At 53.4% G+C, this 18,366-nt stretch overlaps 1 protein-coding gene across 4 annotated transcripts in view; it reads left to right on the forward strand.

Moving 5' to 3' along the window:
* The window catches only part of CELF5 (CUGBP Elav-like family member 5), a 51,891-nt gene extending 33,788 nt beyond the window's left edge, over nucleotides 1–18,103 (forward strand). For 3 of the 4 annotated variants that reach the window (XM_049875777.1, XM_049875774.1, XM_049875776.1), the window contains 9 exons: nucleotides 574–653; nucleotides 1,430–1,576; nucleotides 2,914–3,055; nucleotides 3,136–3,282; nucleotides 6,847–6,909; nucleotides 9,010–9,093; nucleotides 12,071–12,214; nucleotides 16,325–16,492; nucleotides 17,976–18,103. In XM_049875777.1, the coding sequence (XP_049731734.1) occupies nucleotides 574–653; nucleotides 1,430–1,576; nucleotides 2,914–3,055; nucleotides 3,136–3,282; nucleotides 6,847–6,909; nucleotides 9,010–9,093; nucleotides 12,071–12,214; nucleotides 16,325–16,452 (935 nt within the window). In that variant the 3' untranslated portion in view covers nucleotides 16,453–16,492; nucleotides 17,976–18,103. Of the gene's footprint in view, nucleotides 1–573; nucleotides 654–1,429; nucleotides 1,577–2,913; nucleotides 3,056–3,135; nucleotides 3,283–6,846; nucleotides 6,910–9,009; nucleotides 9,094–12,070; nucleotides 12,215–16,324; nucleotides 16,493–17,975 lie in introns of those variants that run through there. The other variant, XM_049875778.1, reaches the window with a different exon arrangement.
* Nucleotides 18,104–18,366: the final 263 nt, after the last annotated feature.

Consider the following 18,366-nt stretch of genomic DNA (forward strand, 5'->3'; position numbering starts at 1 on the left):
TGGAATGAATGAATAAGTGAGTGAATGAATGAATGGTTGACTGGCTAACCCTACCGCTGTCTGTCTGTTTCATTGTCTTACTGTCTGATCATCCAGCTGTCTTTCTGAACAAATGCTGGCCGTCTTTCTGTTGCCTGACTTTCTGACTCTATGTCTGTCTGTCATTGTCTATCTGATTTTTCTACCCAGTTGTCCAGCTGTCTCTTTGAACAAGTGGCTGTCTGTCTTTCTGCCATCTGACTGTTTACTGATTTTGTTTCTGTCTGATTTTTTTGTACGTCGAATTGTCCACCCGTCTGTCTGAACAAATGCTGGTTGTCTTTCTGTCTCTGGCTGTCTGACTCTATGGCTGACTGGCTGTGTGGGTTATCTTAGTGTCTGGTTGTCCAGCTATCTGTCTCGACAAATGTTGTCTGTCTTTCTATCATCTGATGCTCTGAATGTAGTTGGCCCTGCCTCTCTGGCTAAGTGTATCTAATGCAGACTGCTGTCTAGGCTCCCAGCCCCATCTCCCATGGTCTCTCCCCCGCAGAGAGACCCAGCACCCTCACCCGTATCCTTCTCTTGGAGCAGGCTGTGCCTTCGTGAAGTTCTCCTCCCACACGGAGGCGCAGGCGGCCATCCATGCACTGCATGGCAGCCAGACCATGCCGGTGAGTAGAGCTACCATGGTGACAGGATAGGAAAAGGGGGAAGGGAGCAGGGACAAATGAGGCCTGTCCCCACCATCCCAGCCAGCTGGAGCCCCTGGGTCTTCTTCAGAAAGGGCAGAGAGGTGGAGAAAGAGGTGCAGTGGAGTGGCGACAGTGACATAGGTTGGACTGTGTACCAGGAAAGCAGAACCTCTCCCTGCTGGTGCTGGTGTCTATTCTCACCTGGGAGGGAGGCAGCCATTGAGCTGTGGGCCTGCACATAGTCATACAATTGCTCCCTGACACCCAGGTCAGCCTGCTCCTCTGCCTGGTCTGGGCTGTGTCCACCTGGGCAGGGCCCAACAGGCCAGAGCTGGATTCTCACCTGTTCTCAGGTGTGTGGTTGACCATTGCAAGGTTGTCTGCCTGTGTTCCATTGTTTCTTTTTGGCAGCTTCATTCTCACCTGTTCTCAGGTGTCTGGGTGGCTGTTTCAGGTTGTGCACCTGTGCCCGTGGTTCCCCTCTAGCTACTGGTCTGCCTGTTCTAAGGTGTATCAGTGACAGGGCTCTCCACCTGTATGCCAGACACAGCCCCTGGGGCTGAGCTTTCCACCTGTGCACAGGTGGCTGCCCAGTCATCCTGGGGGGCCTAGGACACTGGTCTTCAGGATGTTCTCACTGTGGTACCAGTCCTGTGGCTGTGGGCCAGGGGACATTTCACCCCAGGGGGTTGAGCCGACAGGATTCCAGGGACCCAGAGTCCTGGCTACCTCCGCCCTTCTTTCCCTTCCCACAGGGTGCCTCCTCCAGCCTGGTGGTCAAGTTTGCAGACACGGACAAGGAGAGGACGCTGCGGCGCATGCAACAGATGGTGGGCCAGCTGGGGATCCTGACGCCTTCCCTCACCCTGCCCTTCAGCCCCTACAGTGCCTACGCCCAGGCCGTGAGTACCCCTACCCCTCTGGGGCTCCCCCACCCCAGGGCTCAGCCCATCTATTCCTTGTTGAAGGTCTCTGCCTCATTGGACATTTTCCTGTCTCTTGCTCAAGCTCTCTGGCTCAGGGTCCAATCCTGACCATGATTGAGCCCCAAATCCAGTCTGATGCCTGAGCCCCATACTCAGCTGAGCCCCCAGCCATGAACTGAGGCCCAAACCGAGGCAAATCCCAACTCTGGACTGACAGAATCCCAGGCTAATCCCCCAAATCAGGCTTAGCCTTGACCCTGGACTGAGCCGCCAAGACCAACCTGAGACCCAAACTAAGGCTGAGCGCCCAAACCCAGGCTGATCCCTGAGCCCCCAAATCCAGGCTGAGCCCTGACTCTGAACTGAACCTCAACCCCAGGCTGAACTCCAATCCCAAACTAAGACCCACGCTCAGGCTGAGCCTCTGAGCCTGGCTGTTACATGTGCCCTGTCACAGCGCCCATCATCAACAGCTTTGCTGGCATTATGACCTTTCCTGGCAGGCGCTCAGCCCTGGATTAGCACCAGTCTACATTAACTTCAATTCCAGATGAGCCCCAAATCCAGGCTGACCCCAAACTGAGACCCAAATCTGGCTGGGCTTAGTCCTTGGTGAGCCCTGGCTCTATACTGAGCCCAGCTCCAATTTCCGACTGACCTTTAGTCCTAAACAGAGCCTAACCCAGGCTGAGCCCTGGTCCCATTCTGAACCCTGATTCCTAACCAGTCCTTGATCTTAAACTGAGCCCAGCCCAGGCTGAGCCCCAATTCCTGACTTGGCCCAGATCTCCAACTAAGCCCCGATCCTAAACTGAGGTCAACCCAGCCGAAGCCCTGATCCTAAACTGAGCCTAACCTCAGGCTGAGCCCTAATCCCAGGCTGAGCTCCAATTCCTGACTTAGCCCAGATGCCAGACCGAGCCCTGATTCTTAACTGAGCCCAACCTCAGGCTGAGCCCTAGTCCCAGGCTGAGCCCTGATTCCTAACTGATCTCGGATCCTAGACTGAGCCCAACTCAGGCTGACACCAGATCTGAGGCTGGGCCCCAATTCTCCACTTAGCCCATATGCCAGACTGAGCCCAGGTCCCAGGCTGAGCCCTGATTCCTAACTGATCCCTGATCCTAGACTGAGCTCTGACCTCAGGCTGAGCCCCAATTCCTGACCTAGCCCTGACCCTGGCCTATGCCCCAGCTACTGGGGACCAGGCCTCCCCACATGAGCTGTGCTCTCACCCTGACTTTACAGGCTCACTCCCTCCCCACGTGAGCTGTACTCTCACCTGACTTTGCTCACTCCCTCCCCACCCTCAGCTCATGCAGCAGCAGACGACAGTCCTGTCCACCTCGGGCAGCTACCTGAGCCCCGGCGTGGCCTTCTCACCCTGCCACATTCAGCAGATTGGCGCCGTCAGCTTGAATGGGCTGCCTGCCACGCCCATTGCCCCGGCCTCTGGTGAGCGTCCACAGGGGTGCAGAATGGGTGGGCAGGGCCGGGCAGAGCCAGACTCCCCCTGACCCCCTTCTGCTCCACAGGGCTGCACTCGCCCCCACTGCTTGGCACCACCGCTGTGCCCGGCCTCGTGACGCCCATCACCAATGGTTTTGCAGGTGTCGTGCCCTTTCCTGGCGGGCACCCGGCCCTGGAGACCGTGTATGCCAACGGCCTCGTGCCCTACCCAGGTAACTCGCTGGTCCCCTGGACCTGGGACAGTGGTGGGGGACAAGGGACGGTGTTTCTGGAACAAATATGAGTGCTTTCACTATGGCGCACGGGCACAGTCTTGGCTGGCATGGGCTGTAGGCACAGGAAGGGAGCTACAGCATGGGGCTAAACCCAGCAACTTTACATCCAGACGTTCCTAGGTTCAAACCACAGCTCTGTGGCCATGGGTCTCTTTTAAGTCTTGGAGCTTCAGTTTTCTCATCTGGGAAATGGGTCAGATAACAGCACACACCGCAGGAGGTTGCAGTGACAATTAAATCGGTCTGTACAAAAGAGGGCACCACAATCTTAGCTATTAATTGTGACCATTTGGGAAGATATGAATACTTGTATGCGTTTATTCATTCGTTCACTCATTTTTTCAACAATGCCCATGCACTGATTTGTGCTGGACCCCGTCCTCGCAAAGTGAAAGTCCCACTTTTTTCTGCCGTACACCCATGATTTCAGGGCAAACACCTTCCACCTCTTTACTTACGTGGAGCAAGGCAGCTGTTGTTTCCACCATCCAGGAGAATTTGTTTTTAACTTTTTATTTGGAAATAATTAGAGGATCACAGGAAGTTGCAAAAATAGTGGCGAGAGGTCCCGTGTACCCTTCACCCAGTTTTCCCCGTGCTAACATCTTCCGTAACCGCCGCACACTGTCAAGAACAAGAAATTGACTTCAATGTCGTTACAAAACCCACTGCTGTCGAGGTGATTCCGACTCACAGCGACCCTACAGGACAGAGTAGAACTGCCTCACAGGGTTTCCAATGGGTGGCTGGTGGATTTGAACTGCTGACCTTTTGGTTAGCGGCCACAGCTCTTAAACACTGTGCCACGAGGGATGTTGTTAATTAGCTATTGTTGTTGTTGTCAGCTGCCTTTCAAATGATTCTGACTCATGATGACCCCATGTGTGCAGAGTAGAACTGTTCTATAGGGTTTTCAAGGCTGTGACCTTTCAGAAGCATTTTGTCAGGCCTTACTTCCGAGGCACTTCTAGGTGAGTTCAAACTGCCAAGCTTTTGGCTAGTAGACGAGCGCTTAACCATTTGCACCACCCGGGGATTCCATTGTTGTGCTATCAAGTCACTTCTGACTCATAGCGACCCTATATGTATGACAGAACGAAACACTGCCCAGTCCTGTGACATCCTCACAACTGTTGCTATGCTTGAGTCCATCGTTGCAGCCACTGTGTCAATGCATCTTGCTGAGGGTTTTCCTCTCTTTTGCTGACCCTCTACTTTACCAAGAATGACGTCCTTCTCCAGGGACTGGTCCTCTTGAAAACATGTCCAAAGTACTTGAGACAAAGTCTTGCCATTTTTGCTTCTAAGGGGCATCCTTGCTGTACTTCTTCCAAGACAGATTTGTTTGTTTGTTCTTTGGCAGCTCCTGGTCTGTTCAATATTCACCAACACCATAATTCAAATGCATCAATTCTTCTTTGGTCTTCCTTTTTCATTGTCCAGCTTTCACATGCTCATGAGGCAACCGAAAACACGGCAGTTTGGGTTAGGCAGGCGCACCTTACTCCTTAAAGTGGAGTCTTTGCTTTTTAACCCTTTAAAGAGGACTTTTGCAGCAGATTTACCCAATGCAATATGCCATTTGATTTCTTGACTGCTGCTTCCATGAACACACAGAATAGATGGTATGATGAAAGGATACAACCCTGGCGCACACCGTTCCTGACTTTAAACCATGCAGTATCCCCTTTTTCTGTCCGAACAACTGCCTCTTGATCTATGTACAGGCTCCTCATGAGCACGATTAAGTGTTCTGGAATTCCCATTCTTTGCAATGTTATCCATAATCTGTTATGATCCACACAGTCGAATGCAGAAGAACGGGGCATCAGGATTGGAGGAAGACTCATTAACAACCTGCGTTATGCAGATGACACAACCTTGCTTGCTGAAAGTGAAGAGGACTTGAAGCACTTACTGATGAAGATCAAAGACCACAGCCTTCAGTATGGATTACACCTCAACATAAAGAAAACAAAAATCCTCACAACTGGACCAATGAGCAACATCATGATAAATGGAGAAAAGGTTGAAGTTGTCAAGGATTTCATTTTACTTGGATCCACAATCAACAGCCATGAAAGCAGCAGTCAAGAAATTAAACAAAGCATTGCATGGGGCAAATCTGCTGCAAAAGACCTCTTTCAAGTGTTGAAAAGCAAAGACGTCAGCATGAAGACTAAGGTGCGCCTGACTCAATCCATGGCATTTTCAATTGCATCATATGCGTGTGAAAGCTGGACAATGGATAAGGAAGACCGAAGAACTGATGCCTTTGAATTGTGGTGTTGGTGAAGAATATTGAATATACTGTGGACTGCCAAAAGAACGAACAAATCTGTCTTGGAAGAAGTACAACCAGAATGCTCCTTAGAAGCAAAGATGGTGAGACTGCATCTTACATACTTTGGACATGTTGTCAGGAGGGATCAGTCCCTGGAGAAGGACATCATGCTTGGTTAAGTAAAGGCCCAACAAAAAAGAGGAAGACCCTCAATGAGATGGATTGACACAGGGGCTGCAACAATGGGCTCAAGCATAATGATTGTGAGCATGGTGCAGGACCGGGCAGTGTTTTGTTTTGTTGTACACACGGTCACTATGATTCGGGACCAACTCAATGGCACCTAACAATCACCGCAACACTTCCATAAGTGTTGATTGTGGATCCAAGTAAAATGAAATCCTTGACAACTTCAGGCTTTTCTCTGTTTATCATGATGTTGGTCATTGGTCCAGTTGTGAGGGTTTTGGAGACTTCATTGGTACCATGAAACTAACTGGGCTCCAGACCTTATTGATATTTCACTACTTTTTACGTGCACTCCTTTGTGTGTGTGTGTAGTTCTGTGGCAGTCTATCACAGATATACATTCATGTGACCACCACCCAATCAAGATACAGAATTGTCCATCACCACGTAGTAACCCCTTCGTGCTACACCCCTCTCCGTTCAAGCAGACATGTTCGGCTGAATGTTTCCCCAAACTCACGAGTTTTGGTGGCTTGGATAACCTCTCTCCCCCTCCCCCAACCCCCATCCCCACCTCTCCTGGTCCATCCTTAGGTCTGGGGAGAAGAGTGAAGATGGGGAAAGCAGAGAGGCTGATGAACAAGCTGTGTTGAGGGAGACAGGGCAGGGGATGGGGGCGGGGTGGTGTCTGGTGAATCCAGAGAATGGGGGGAGGGGCGAAGGGGTTCCCCTGGGAGGTGAGGGGGTCAGGATGGGGAGAGAGGTGACAGTGAAACCTCTCTGGAGTTGGACAAAGCTGGATTCTGGTTCGGCTTCTGCCATTTCCAATCTGAGTGGCTCTGTGCACATTGCGTCACTTCTTCGAGCCTCAGTGTCCATACCTGTAAAATGGGGGTCATACCTGTAAATGGCTTAGTGAAAAGGTGGAGCTGGAGCGAATGTTTGTTGCCCTCCCTCCCGCTCCTGAGGAGGGGGAGGGGAGAGGCTTCCTGTTGCCCCCGTCCCACGCAGAACCCCTCTGCCCGCAGCTCAGAGCCCCACTGTGGCCGAGACACTTCATCCTGCCTTCTCCGGAGTCCAGCAGTACACAGGTAGGAGTGGCGGGCCCGGCCCCGCCCCCTTCAGTCCTGTCTCTTCTCCAATGTCTATCCATGCCTCCTCCCTCTGACCCTGACCCACTTATGGCCACGCCCCCTCAGGCCACGCCCCCTCATACCCGTTTTTTCCCTACTTGCCTAACCACGCCTCCTCCCTCTGGCCCCACCCGCTCAGGGCCCACTCCGGGCCTGGTACCACCCCGTTACCTCATGGCCTGGCTCCGCCCCAACACCTCTGGCTCCGCCTACTCCAGCGCCCGCCTTTGGGCCCGCCCCCTCATGTTCACTGTTGAAGGCTCCCCTTCATCACCTTTTTGACCTGACCCACCTGAGCCCCTGGGCCTGTCCTTTCCAGCTTGAGCATCTGTTCCCACTCCTCAGAGTCCACCTGCGGCCCCGCCCCAACTCCTGCCCTGACTGGGACCACGTCTCTGTCAAGACCCCGCCTCCACCTCTGCTCCTCCTTCCTTAGGCTGGGACTTAGCACGGTCCTCCAGCAGCACCCCACTGCCACCAAGGCCCTGCCCCCAAGTCCTGCCCCTCTCTCCAATCACCTTTCCTAAGGCAGGTCTTGGCCCTGCTCTCTGCCATGGCCCGCCCCTCAAGTCCTGGCCCCGCCCCTCGTTCCTGCCCCACTACCGTGGCTCTGCCCCTCAAGTTCTGCCCCCACTTTGGCCCCTTCTTCCACCCCACCCGCCCGCTTCCTAACGCCCAGCCTCGGCCCTGTCCTCCACTGTAGCCCCCCCCATTTCGTTCTGGCCCTGCCCTCCCCCGTGCCCCCTCCCACCCAATCCTGCCCTGGCCCTGCCCTAAGGCCCGCACTTCACCATGGCCCTGCACTGACATCCTGGCCCAACCCATGACTTGGCCCCGCCCTCGGACCGGGCCTCCACAATGCCCCCCCCACAACACCCTCGCCCCCACACACACACACATTGTGGCCCTGCTCTCAGGTCTGTTTCCTGAGGTGACTATCAAGTCCTGCTCAGGCTCCAACCCCCAACATCCTGAATCCGCCCTCCACTATGGCCCCGCCCATGGTCTTCTGGCCCCGCCCACAATATGACTCTGCACCTGGGCCTATCCCCCGCCCTGGCCTGTCGCATCAAGCCCTGCTCCGGCCCTGCCGTCAGGCCCACCCTCCATCATAACCCTGCCCCTAATGCTCTGAACACACCCTCCACTGTGGCCCCTCCACAACGTCCAGGCCCCACCTTGCCATAACCCCGCCCAGGCCCGCCCTCCACTGTGCTCCCGCCCATAATGTTCTGGCCCCCCCCACTGTGCTGTAGCCCTGCCCAGGCCGGCCCTCTGTGGTCCTGTCCCTGATGTTCTGGCCCCGCCCCACTGGTGGCCCCACCCCACTGCACCGTAGCCCCGCCCAGGCCCACCCTCCACTGTGCTCCCGCCCATAATGTTCTGGCCCCCCCCACTGTGCTGTAGCCCCGCCCAGGCCGGCCCTCTGTGGTCCTGTCCCTGATGTTCTGGCCCCGCCCCACTGGTGGCCCCACCCCACTGCACCGTAGCCCCGCCCAGGCCCACCCTCCACTGTGCTCCCGCCCATAATGTTCTGGCCCCCCCCACTGTGCTGTAGCCCCGCCCAGGCCGGCCCTCTGTGGTCCTGTCCCTGATGTTCTGGCCCCGCCCCACTAGTGGCCCCACCCCACTGCACCGTAGCCCCTCCCAGGCCCACCCTCCGCTGTGGTCCCGCCCACGATGTTCTGGCCCCCCCCGACTGTGCTGTAGCCCCGCCCAGGCCGGCCCTCTGTGGTCCCGCCCACGATGTTCTGGCCCCGCCCAATGCACCATAGCCCCGCCCAGGCCTACCCTCCTCTGTGGTCCCGCCCACGATGTTCTGGCCCCGCCCCATTGCACTGTAGTCCCTCCCATGATGTCCAGGCCCCACTGCAATGTAGCCCTGCCCAGGCCCACATCTGCTGTGGCACCGCCCATGACGTCCTGGCCCCGCCCACCCACCGTAGCCCCGCCCAGGCCCGCCTCCCTCCGTGCCCCGCCCCACCGCGCCCCCTCTCGGCCGCGCGGAGCTGCCCCGGCCTCACTGCCGCCTCCACGTGTCTCGCCCGGTCTCCGCAGCCATGTACCCCACCGCGGCCATCACGCCCATCGCGCACAGCGTGCCGCAGCCGCCGCCCCTCCTGCAGCAGCAGCAGCGAGAAGGTGAGGCGGCCGCGACCTCCCCGGGCGCAGCCCAGCCCCGCCCGCTCCCGCACCTGCAGGCCCCCGGGAGCCGCACTGGCCTGGGTGCAAATCCCGGCGCAGCCCCACGCGGGCTGGTGTTCACGGGCGGCTGAGCCGCCCTCGCTCGGCCTCAGTTTCCTCCTCCGGAAGGCGAGACCCGTGCCGGCCCCGCCCCACCGTAGGGTGGTGAGAAGGGCTGCAGGTAAAAACGCTTAGAGCACTCGTCGCCGAGCCACCAGCCTTCATCAGCCCCCTTCCAGACTGGGTGATTCTCGGGGTTTTTAGAGAGGAAACCCATTTTGAGCTGGGGGGGGGACAATGCGGACTCTCCCGCTAAAGGCTTTCCACGGGAGGGATTAGATTCTGGAGTCCCATAACCCGGGTTCCAACCTACTGGCTTGTGACTTGTGACATCATAAGCAAGGTAGCTAACTGCCACGTGCCTCAGTTTCCCCACCCGCAACGTGGGCGACCATCGCTGCCAGGAACTGATACTAGGAAATAAGTACCGACCTGCTCCTGACACAAAGTAGGCGCTCAGCCCCCGTGGGGTCCCTTCAGCTCTTTAATCCGTCTAGCCCAGGGGTGCCAACGACCCAGCTGGTAGACTGAGTTCATTTAGAATTCGACAGATTTCTCCTGGGCCCTGGGTCTGTGGACGGGGTGGGAGAACTGAGCTTTGGAGTTGGGCCCTAGGCTGAGGCGGGAACTAGGGAGATCCCCAACCAGCTGACTGCCTGTCATCAGGCAGATATTGGTTAAAACCAGCAGTAGAAACAATGCACGAGTTTGGAATCAGTCCTAGATGTGCTGGGCTTTCGGCGTGACCCCCACAGCGTCCCTGTGCCCCCCACACAGGGCAGCGCTCGTGGGAGCTTCACAACCGGCTCAGCTGCCTTGGGCCACTGCTTTTTGGATGACCCTGACCTCCGTGTCCTGCTTCTAGCCCCTTCTCCTGCCACCCTTAACCTGAGCTGTGGGTAATAGCTAACTTAGCCAACAGTGGTACAAGGCTATGTATGAGCTCCCAAAAATTACCATGGTATGCAAAATTGCACCATACAAACTCCAGGCTTGTGGGTACAACACTCAAAATTTTTCATCAGTGACACATTAAAAAAAAAAAGAAGAAGAAGATGAGAACCTAATAGAAGTGGTAGCACAACTTTATGTGTTAAATGGTTAAGAAATGCATACATGCTACAATAAATATGGCGCTTTACCTTGGAAAAGATCTGAAGTTTCCACATGCAGCAGAAGTTGGAAGGATTCCAGTTTGTGAGTGGTAGAAGGAGGGAAAGCTGTACCTCAGAGGGAGAGGGGTGTGGCTCCTAACAGACCTGAGCTATGGAGCAAGTTGGTCAATGTTTGAGGAGAATGTGTGTGTTTTCTGATTTCTTATGAGGCTGGTTTCAGCTGGTGTGGTTTTCTGCAGCCACCTAGTGCCGCTGGGGGGGTCAAAATCATGCAAGCAAACACAAAATTCACGTTATGCTCAAATTGTCCCCTAATATATCAGTGACACTGGAACAAACCTACATTTTAAAAACAAGCAGAACTGTATTTGTGTAATCTTGGATTTTGTATTTTCTGGGACAGGGAAAATCTCCGTGGTTTGGGGATTACCTTTGCACTGAGGAGTACGTAGGAGAAAGTCAGCTGTGGGGTGTTGGATTAGCAGTGGGTTTGAGGGCTGTCCATGGCTTTGGATCATCTATGTTCTAAAATGCTATAATTATTTGCTGTTTTTAGATTAGCCACACATTGGGGTTACGTGGAGGAAAAGGGGTGATTTTGAGGGTAATCTATTGCTCTTTTAAAAACTTATTTCTGGTTGCTATATTGTTTTTTTAACTATCTGTTTCAGAATAGCTGGGGCTTGGGATTAGGGAATTATCTTTTCATTTTACTTAGTTTATTTTTTCATCATCAGAATTTTGAAAATTATTCCAGGTTTGGGGATTGTTCAGGGTTTTCTGGATAGCTGGGGTTTGGGACTGGGGAACTATTTCCTTTATTTTATTGTATGATCATTGGACTTTTTTAATGAACTTTTAATTTTAGAACAGTTTTAGATTTACAGAATTGTTGTGACGATAGTCCAGAGAGTTCCTATATATCCCACACCCAATTCTTCTGACTTTTGTAAATGATCTGGGTTTTGGGTTGTCTCTAGAGTTTGGGATTTTTCCAGGGTTTTGGGACTATCTAGGGTCTGGAATTGGGGAATTATCTGGGTCTTAGGGGAGGATAAAGATCAAAGGTTGCTACGAGTCGAAATCGACTCAATGGCAATGGTTTTTTTTTTTTTTTTTTTTTTTTTAAGAGATCAAAGGCAGGAAAAAGATGTGACTGTCCGTTTCCATAAAGATTACAGCCTTGGAAACCCTATGGGGCAGTTCTACTCTGTCCCTCTGTCCTATAGGATCGCTATGAGTCAGAATCAACTCAAAGGCAATGGGTTAGAGATCAAAGGACATCATGTTTGGTAAAGTAGAGGGCCAGCGGAAATGAGGAAAACCCTCCATGGCAGGTGTTGACACAATGGCTGCAACAGTGGGCTCAGACATACCAAAGGTTGTGAGGATGATGCAAGGCTGGGCAATGTTTTGTTCCGATATATGTGAGGTCGCCATGAATTGGAGTCAACTTAGCGGCAACTAGCAACGGAGATCACCTGAGTTTCGTAAATTCTCTGGAGCCCGGGGATTCCCTGGAGCTTGGGGGTTATCAGTGATTTGGAGGGTCCACATTGGGGATTACTGAGATGGGGGATCAGTGCGCCCTGCCTCCCCTCACCCCCGCCATTTCCACGCCCCCTTCTGTCTGGGTGTCACCAGCACCCCTCTCCCAACAGCTGGAGGTGCCAGATGTGGGCTCTGGACCCGCACCCCTCCCCGGGGGGGTCCGCCTCCTCTCCTTGGGGGCTTTATGTCTTTCTCTCCCCCACCTGCAGGTCCCGAAGGCTGTAACCTGTTTATCTACCACCTCCCCCAGGAGTTTGGAGACACGGAGCTGACCCAGATGTTCCTACCCTTCGGCAATGTCATCTCCTCCAAGGTGTTTATGGATCGGGCCACCAACCAGAGCAAGTGTTTCGGTGAGTCCCGCCACAGGCACCCGCCTGCCTGCCCTGCCCTGGAATGGAGGGTGGGAGGGTGTGGTTAGCTCCAGGACAGGTCGCAGTCCCAGACAATCACATGCAGAATCGGAGTGAGTGCTTATTGAGCGCCTACTGTGTGCAGGCATGTGTCAGGTATCATTTATAGGACTTGTTCGTTCATTCATTCACGTATTCGTTTTATATATATCTCAATCTGAAGCACCTACTGGGTGCCAAGTGGTTCCATGGATCATTCATTCAACAAATATATATGTGTGTTCCACGCATAATTTCTAAGATTCATTCATCCATCCATTCATTCAATACACGTACACACATATATATTAAACACCTGCTGTCATTCGGCCACGTTCCATGCATCATTTCTAAGACTCATTCATTCATTCTTTCAACAAATATATATATCAGGCACCTACTATGTGCCAGGCACTGTGCTTGGGCTGCAGATACAGCAGTGAATAAAGGTAACAAAAGTCCCTGCCCTCTGAGAGCTGGCAGTCTTGCTGAGCTGTCCGGTAGAACTTTCTCCAATGATGACAACATTCTGGGTCCTTGCTGTTTGATATGGTGGCCACCACCCCCCATGTGGCTACTGAACCCTTCGAAGGTGGCGAGTCCAGCCAATGAATTTTTATTTAGGTTTTAGCTAATTGAACTTTAAATAGCCACATGGGGCCAATGGCTACCATGTGGGAGAGCACAGGAGTTATAAATGGTGTGAAGAAATCCAAAGCAGGTAAGGAAGTAGAGACTGATGAGGATGGCCTGGTCAAGGAGGGCTTTTCTGCGGATGTGGCATTTGAGCTGAGACCTGAATGACGAGGAGCTGACCATGGAAAAATCTAGAGGGAGGGCATTCCAGGCAGAGGGAATAGCACGTGCAAAGGCCCTGGGGCAGGACTGTGCCTGGTGAGTTGGAAGAACAGTGAGGAGGCCCATGGGGATGGAGCGGAGTGAGCGAGGGGGAGAGAGGAGGAGGGGACAGGGCAAGTTGTGCAGGGCCTTGTGGGCCCCGGGGAGGACTTGGGCTTTACTGAGGGAGGTGGGAGCCCCGAGGATTGTGGGCAGAGGAGGGACAGACCTGACTCAGGTGCTCATGGGTGCCCTCTGGCTGCTGCAAGAGAACAGATTAGAGGGCAAGGGTGAGAGCCAGGTGGGCATGTGAGGAAAGGCATTGCAGATAGAGGGAATAGCCTGTGCAAAGGCCTGAGGCAGGACTGTACCTGGACAGTTGGAGGAACAGTGAGGAGGCTGGAGTAGAATAAGTGATGGAAAAAGAAAGACGGGAGAGCAGCGAGGGAACGGGGCAGGTTGTGCAGGGCCCTGTGGGCTACAAGGACGGCTTCCTTGTCCTCAGAAACAGAGGATATATTTTTGTGTTCAAGGTCACAGAGCAGGAAAGAGGCAGAACCTGGATTAGAGGCAGTCTGCCTGACTCTAAAACCTGCACTCAACCCACGCCGTCCTGTCCAAAGTGCAAAAAAAAAAAAAAAAAAAAAAACCGTTGCTGTCAAGTCCTTTCCGACTCATAGTGACCCCACAGGACAAAGTAGAACTCTCCCATAGGGTTTCAAAGGAGCAGCTGGTGGATTTGAACTGCCGACCTCTTGATTACCAGCCAAGCTCTTAACCACTGCACTACCAAGGCTCCGAAAGGTCACATCTTGACTATTATTAAGCACCTCCTAGGTGCACTCTGGAAACCCTGGTGGCACAGTGGTTAAGAGTTTGGCTGCTAACCAAAAGGTTGGCAGTTCTAACGTACCAGGCAGTCCTTAGAAAACCCATGGGTCAGTTCTACTCTGTCCTATAGGGTCGCTATGAGTCAGCATTGACTCAACGGCAGTGTGTTTTTTTGTTTTGTTTTGTTTGTTTGGGTGTACTCTATCCAACCATGGAAGGGGAGAATTTTCCCAGTTTCCTGGGGGAGGAAACAGAGGCTCAGAGTGGTCAAGTGACGTGTTCAGGGTCACACAGCATGTCAGAAGCCGCCTCTCTCCAGGACCCGGCTTTCCTCCTCTGCATCCGGCTTCCAGGAGGAAGAAGTTTAAGGAGTAAAACCCACTCGTTCACTTTTGACAGCATGATCTTGAGCAGATCATTTGCCTTGTCTAAGCCTCAGTTTCCTCACCTGTAAGATGGGGCATTAGAGGAGATAATAGATATGAAACATCAAAAGCCTCCTGGCTCCAACTCCTCCATGGTCCCCCATGGACTTGGACAGGACAGTGAAGGCCTTCTGGTCCTGGTCCCACCATCTCTCCACCTTACCCCCACTGCTTGCACATTGGCCTCCTCCTGTCCCCGTGGTCTCCACTGTGTCTCCGGAAAGCCTGTGAAGACCATGAGGTGCAGGGCAGGAGGCAGGCTTGGGGTGGAGGTGAAGGGACGGATGGAGGGAGTTTGGGCTGTGGAAGCTTAAGGAGGTGTGGGGAAGGCTTTTCAGGAAGGGAGGCTGGAGTACTTTTGACGGTGGTAGGGGAGAGGACTGGGACACAGAAACTGCTGAGAGACAGAGACAAAGAGAGACCAAGAGAACGAGGGAGACAGAGAGTCAGAAGAAGGAGAGGTAAGGGGAGAGAACAACAGGAACAGAAGAGAGACACAGAGAAAGGAAAAAAAAACAAAACACAAAGATACAGAGTGAGGTCTCAGAGAAGAATCTAGTCTACAGGATTAATAGCCTATAGAAGCCACAGCCTCATCTACCCTGAGACCAGAAGAACTAGATGGTGCCCGGCTATCCTGAGACCAGAAGAACTAGATGGTGCCCGGCTACCCTGAGACCAGAAGAACTAGATGGTGCCCGGCTATCCTGAGACCAGAAGAACTAGATGGTGCCCGGCTATCCTGAGACCAGAAGAACTAGATGGTGCCCGGCTACCCTGAGACCAGAAGAACTAGATGGTGCCCGGCTATCCTGAGACCAGAAGAACTAGATGGTGCCCGGCTACCCTGAGACCAGAAGAACTAGATGGTGCCCGGCTATCCTGAGACCAGAAGAGCTAGATGGTGCCTGGCTACCACTACCAACTACTCTGGTCAGAGCTACAGTAGATGAACCCAGATAGAATGGGAGTAAAATGTGGAATAGAATTCAAATTCTTAAAAAGTCCCGACTTACTGGACCAGTTGAGACTAGAGGAGGACTCCCTGAAACTATTGCCTTGAGATAGTCTTTAAATCTTGAACCAAAACTATCCCCCAGGTCACCTTTTAGCAAAGTAGCAGATTGGCACACAAAATAAAGATATTACCCATTAGTACAGTGCTCCATTAAACCATCCGTATGTGACCAAAAAGTCAACAGTGACTCTAAAGCAAAGATGAGAAGATTAGGGGGCAGGGAAACTAGAGTACTGGAAACGGAACAACCAGAGCACAGAGAGAATGTTGACACATTGTGAAAAATGTAACTCATGTCACTGAACAATTTGTGGAGAAACTGTCAAATGGGAACCTGATTTGTTGCATAAACTTTCACCAAAAACACAATGAAATATTTTTTAAAAACATACAGAGAGAAAAGAAACAGACAGGGAGAAAGAGAGGGAAGGAGGGAGGGAGAGAGAAGACAGAGGAAGGAGGAGTGAAAGACAGGGAGAGACAAAGAGAGATGGAAAAGATACAAAGACCGACACAAAGATACAGAGAGAGAAACAGAGACAGACAGCACTAGATGGAGAGACAAGATTCTAGATGGACAGAGGTCTCTGCAGTGGCAAGGGGTTAGCATCTAGTGTCTAGAAGGAGGCAGGTGCCCTGGGGGGAGAGAGGGAGAATACAGTCCCCCAGGGACCCCTAGAGGCCCTATTTGTCCCCCATACTGGATAGGAAGTCTAAGCAGAGAAAGCTGGTGCAGAGCAGACACTGGTTAAGGAGTGAGCACTCCATCCTGAGAGGCATGCAAGTCTGGGAGAGTCAGAAACAAAGCCAGGGCTGCTGCGTGTCCTCCAGCAAGCCCTCCCACCCACACGAGCGTACCTCCTGGGACCCTGTGAGCGGGAAAGCCAGGGCTGCAAGTGCTGGAGCGAGCCAAGGATGCCCGGGTTGTTCACCATCACGGCATCCACCCGGTCTCCACAGGCTTCGTGAGCTTTGACAACCCAGCCAGCGCGCAGACCGCCATCCAGGCCATGAACGGCTTCCAGGTCGGCATGAAGAGGCTCAAGGTGCAGCTGAAGCGGCCCAAAGACCCGGGACACCCCTACTGACCGCGCCCACAGCCGCCCCGAGGCTGTGGGCCTGGCCCAGGTGAGCCGCCAGGCGGCCCCGCCCTGCCCTCACCCCAGACTCATTCACCCCCCTCAACTCTCCAAACCCTCTTCCTTCGCCAGGCCCCAGACAGATGCTGCTGCAAGAAGCTTCATAGGACCCCCAGGTTGGGTTGGTGGGCACAGAGCTGAACAAAAACACCCCCAAACACACTGTGGTCAGGGCTAGGGCAGAGGGTGGGACCGGTGAGGGGAGCCAAGGTGGTGAGGGAATCGTTCCTGGAGGGGGCTTTGCAGGATGAATAGGAGTTCACCTGAGAGGCCAGGTTTGGTCTGAGGTCGGGGGTGGAATGAGGGTTAGTGAGTCCTATGAGTCTGTTCTCCCTCAACCAGAGAAAATGGTCAGTGCCTGTCCCCACCACCAGACCCTGGCCTCTGAGGGTGGACCCCAGATGTCCAGCTCAGCTTCGAACGAGGGTTGGGGAGTAGGAGGCGGGGATGGTTCCCTGGGGCCTGGTCCACTCGCCCACCCCCATCCCCACCAAGACCCATGAGACTTCCCAGCTGTGCCCGGCTTTCACTGGAAGCTCCTCATTTGGCATAATTCACACCCAGGGGGTTCATGGGAAAGTGTAATACCTGCCCCACCCACCACTGTGCAAAAAAAAAAAACACAAAACAAAACCCAGACCCAACCAAACAAACAAAAACCCCCAAGTGTGTAATTTGCCATGCGGGTAACAACTTTACCAGCAACGAAATCACCTTCTTCGGGGGAATGAACCATGAACACAAGGGGCCAAGGTTGAAACTTAAATTGCTCACAAGCCTTGATGAGCCTTATCTGTAAACTGGGCTTCTGGAAATGGCCTCCCCAGCAGCAGCAGGGAGGATGCACCCAGAGCTGGAAGGGTTTTTGCTGCTGAGCCCAGCACCCGCCTTCTAGATTTTTTTTTTTTCTTCAATCACCATCGTGGTCATCATCCCAAAGCCTTGCCTGGGGCTTGGCATGAAGACGGTGTTCAGCAGAGGCTGTCAGGACTTTTCAGACCCTGTTAGGCCAGCAGGCACATCTTCGAGCATAGTTGGGTGTGGCGAACGCACGTGTAGAATGCCATAAACTTTGGTGTCCCTCCCTTTTAACTTGTTAACCAGCAAATCTTTGCTGAGCACCTACTATATGCTGGGCACAGCTTCGGTGCTTGGGGGATCCAGGAATGAATGAGCAAAAGACGGGAAAAAGAAACCACCTGCCAGGAGCCCCCATGGCAGGGAGGGCGGGGCAGGGGAGACAGTGAAGAAACTTGTATCTTTGTCCTTGAAATAGGCCCAGTGACATTAAGTCCCTTCACAGCCAAGTTTGTCAGCCTCCAAAACTCGGGACTCCGCTCTTTTTGCAGACATGAAGGCTCTTGGGTGCCCACACCCTGTCCTGGCCAGGGCAGGTGGGGGTGGGGAGGTGGGCACCTCTGCCCGCGGGCCCCCCCATCATTGCTCCCTAACGCCCATCCCTTCTCCGCCAGGTGAGGGGTCTTCCCACCCTGAGGAGGGTTTCCCGCTTCCAACCGATCCAGGAGTTTTCCGTAAATTACAACCGTGTTTGGACACCAGCCCTCCCCTCACCCTTTTCCCCCTACCCCCAAATGTGAAATTCCACTGAAAAGCCACATGGAGTGGGGAGGGGTCTCCTGAGTTGGGGGGGGTCAAGGGGTTCACTCCACTGCCCCCTGGGGAGGAGATTTCCTCGCTCCCCCCAACCTTAATGGCCCTCCAAATGCAACCCTGACTTTTCCTATATATATATATGCATATATATATAGAACGAGAGACAGTAGATATATTTTTTGCGTATAAATCATGGGACCAAACTTTCCGACTTCCTTCCATCCGAGAGAGGGTGACCCTGGGCTGGTC

This window comes from Elephas maximus, chromosome 3 (assembly GCF_024166365.1).
Source record: "Elephas maximus indicus isolate mEleMax1 chromosome 3, mEleMax1 primary haplotype, whole genome shotgun sequence".
NCBI lineage: Eukaryota > Metazoa > Chordata > Mammalia > Proboscidea > Elephantidae > Elephas > Elephas maximus.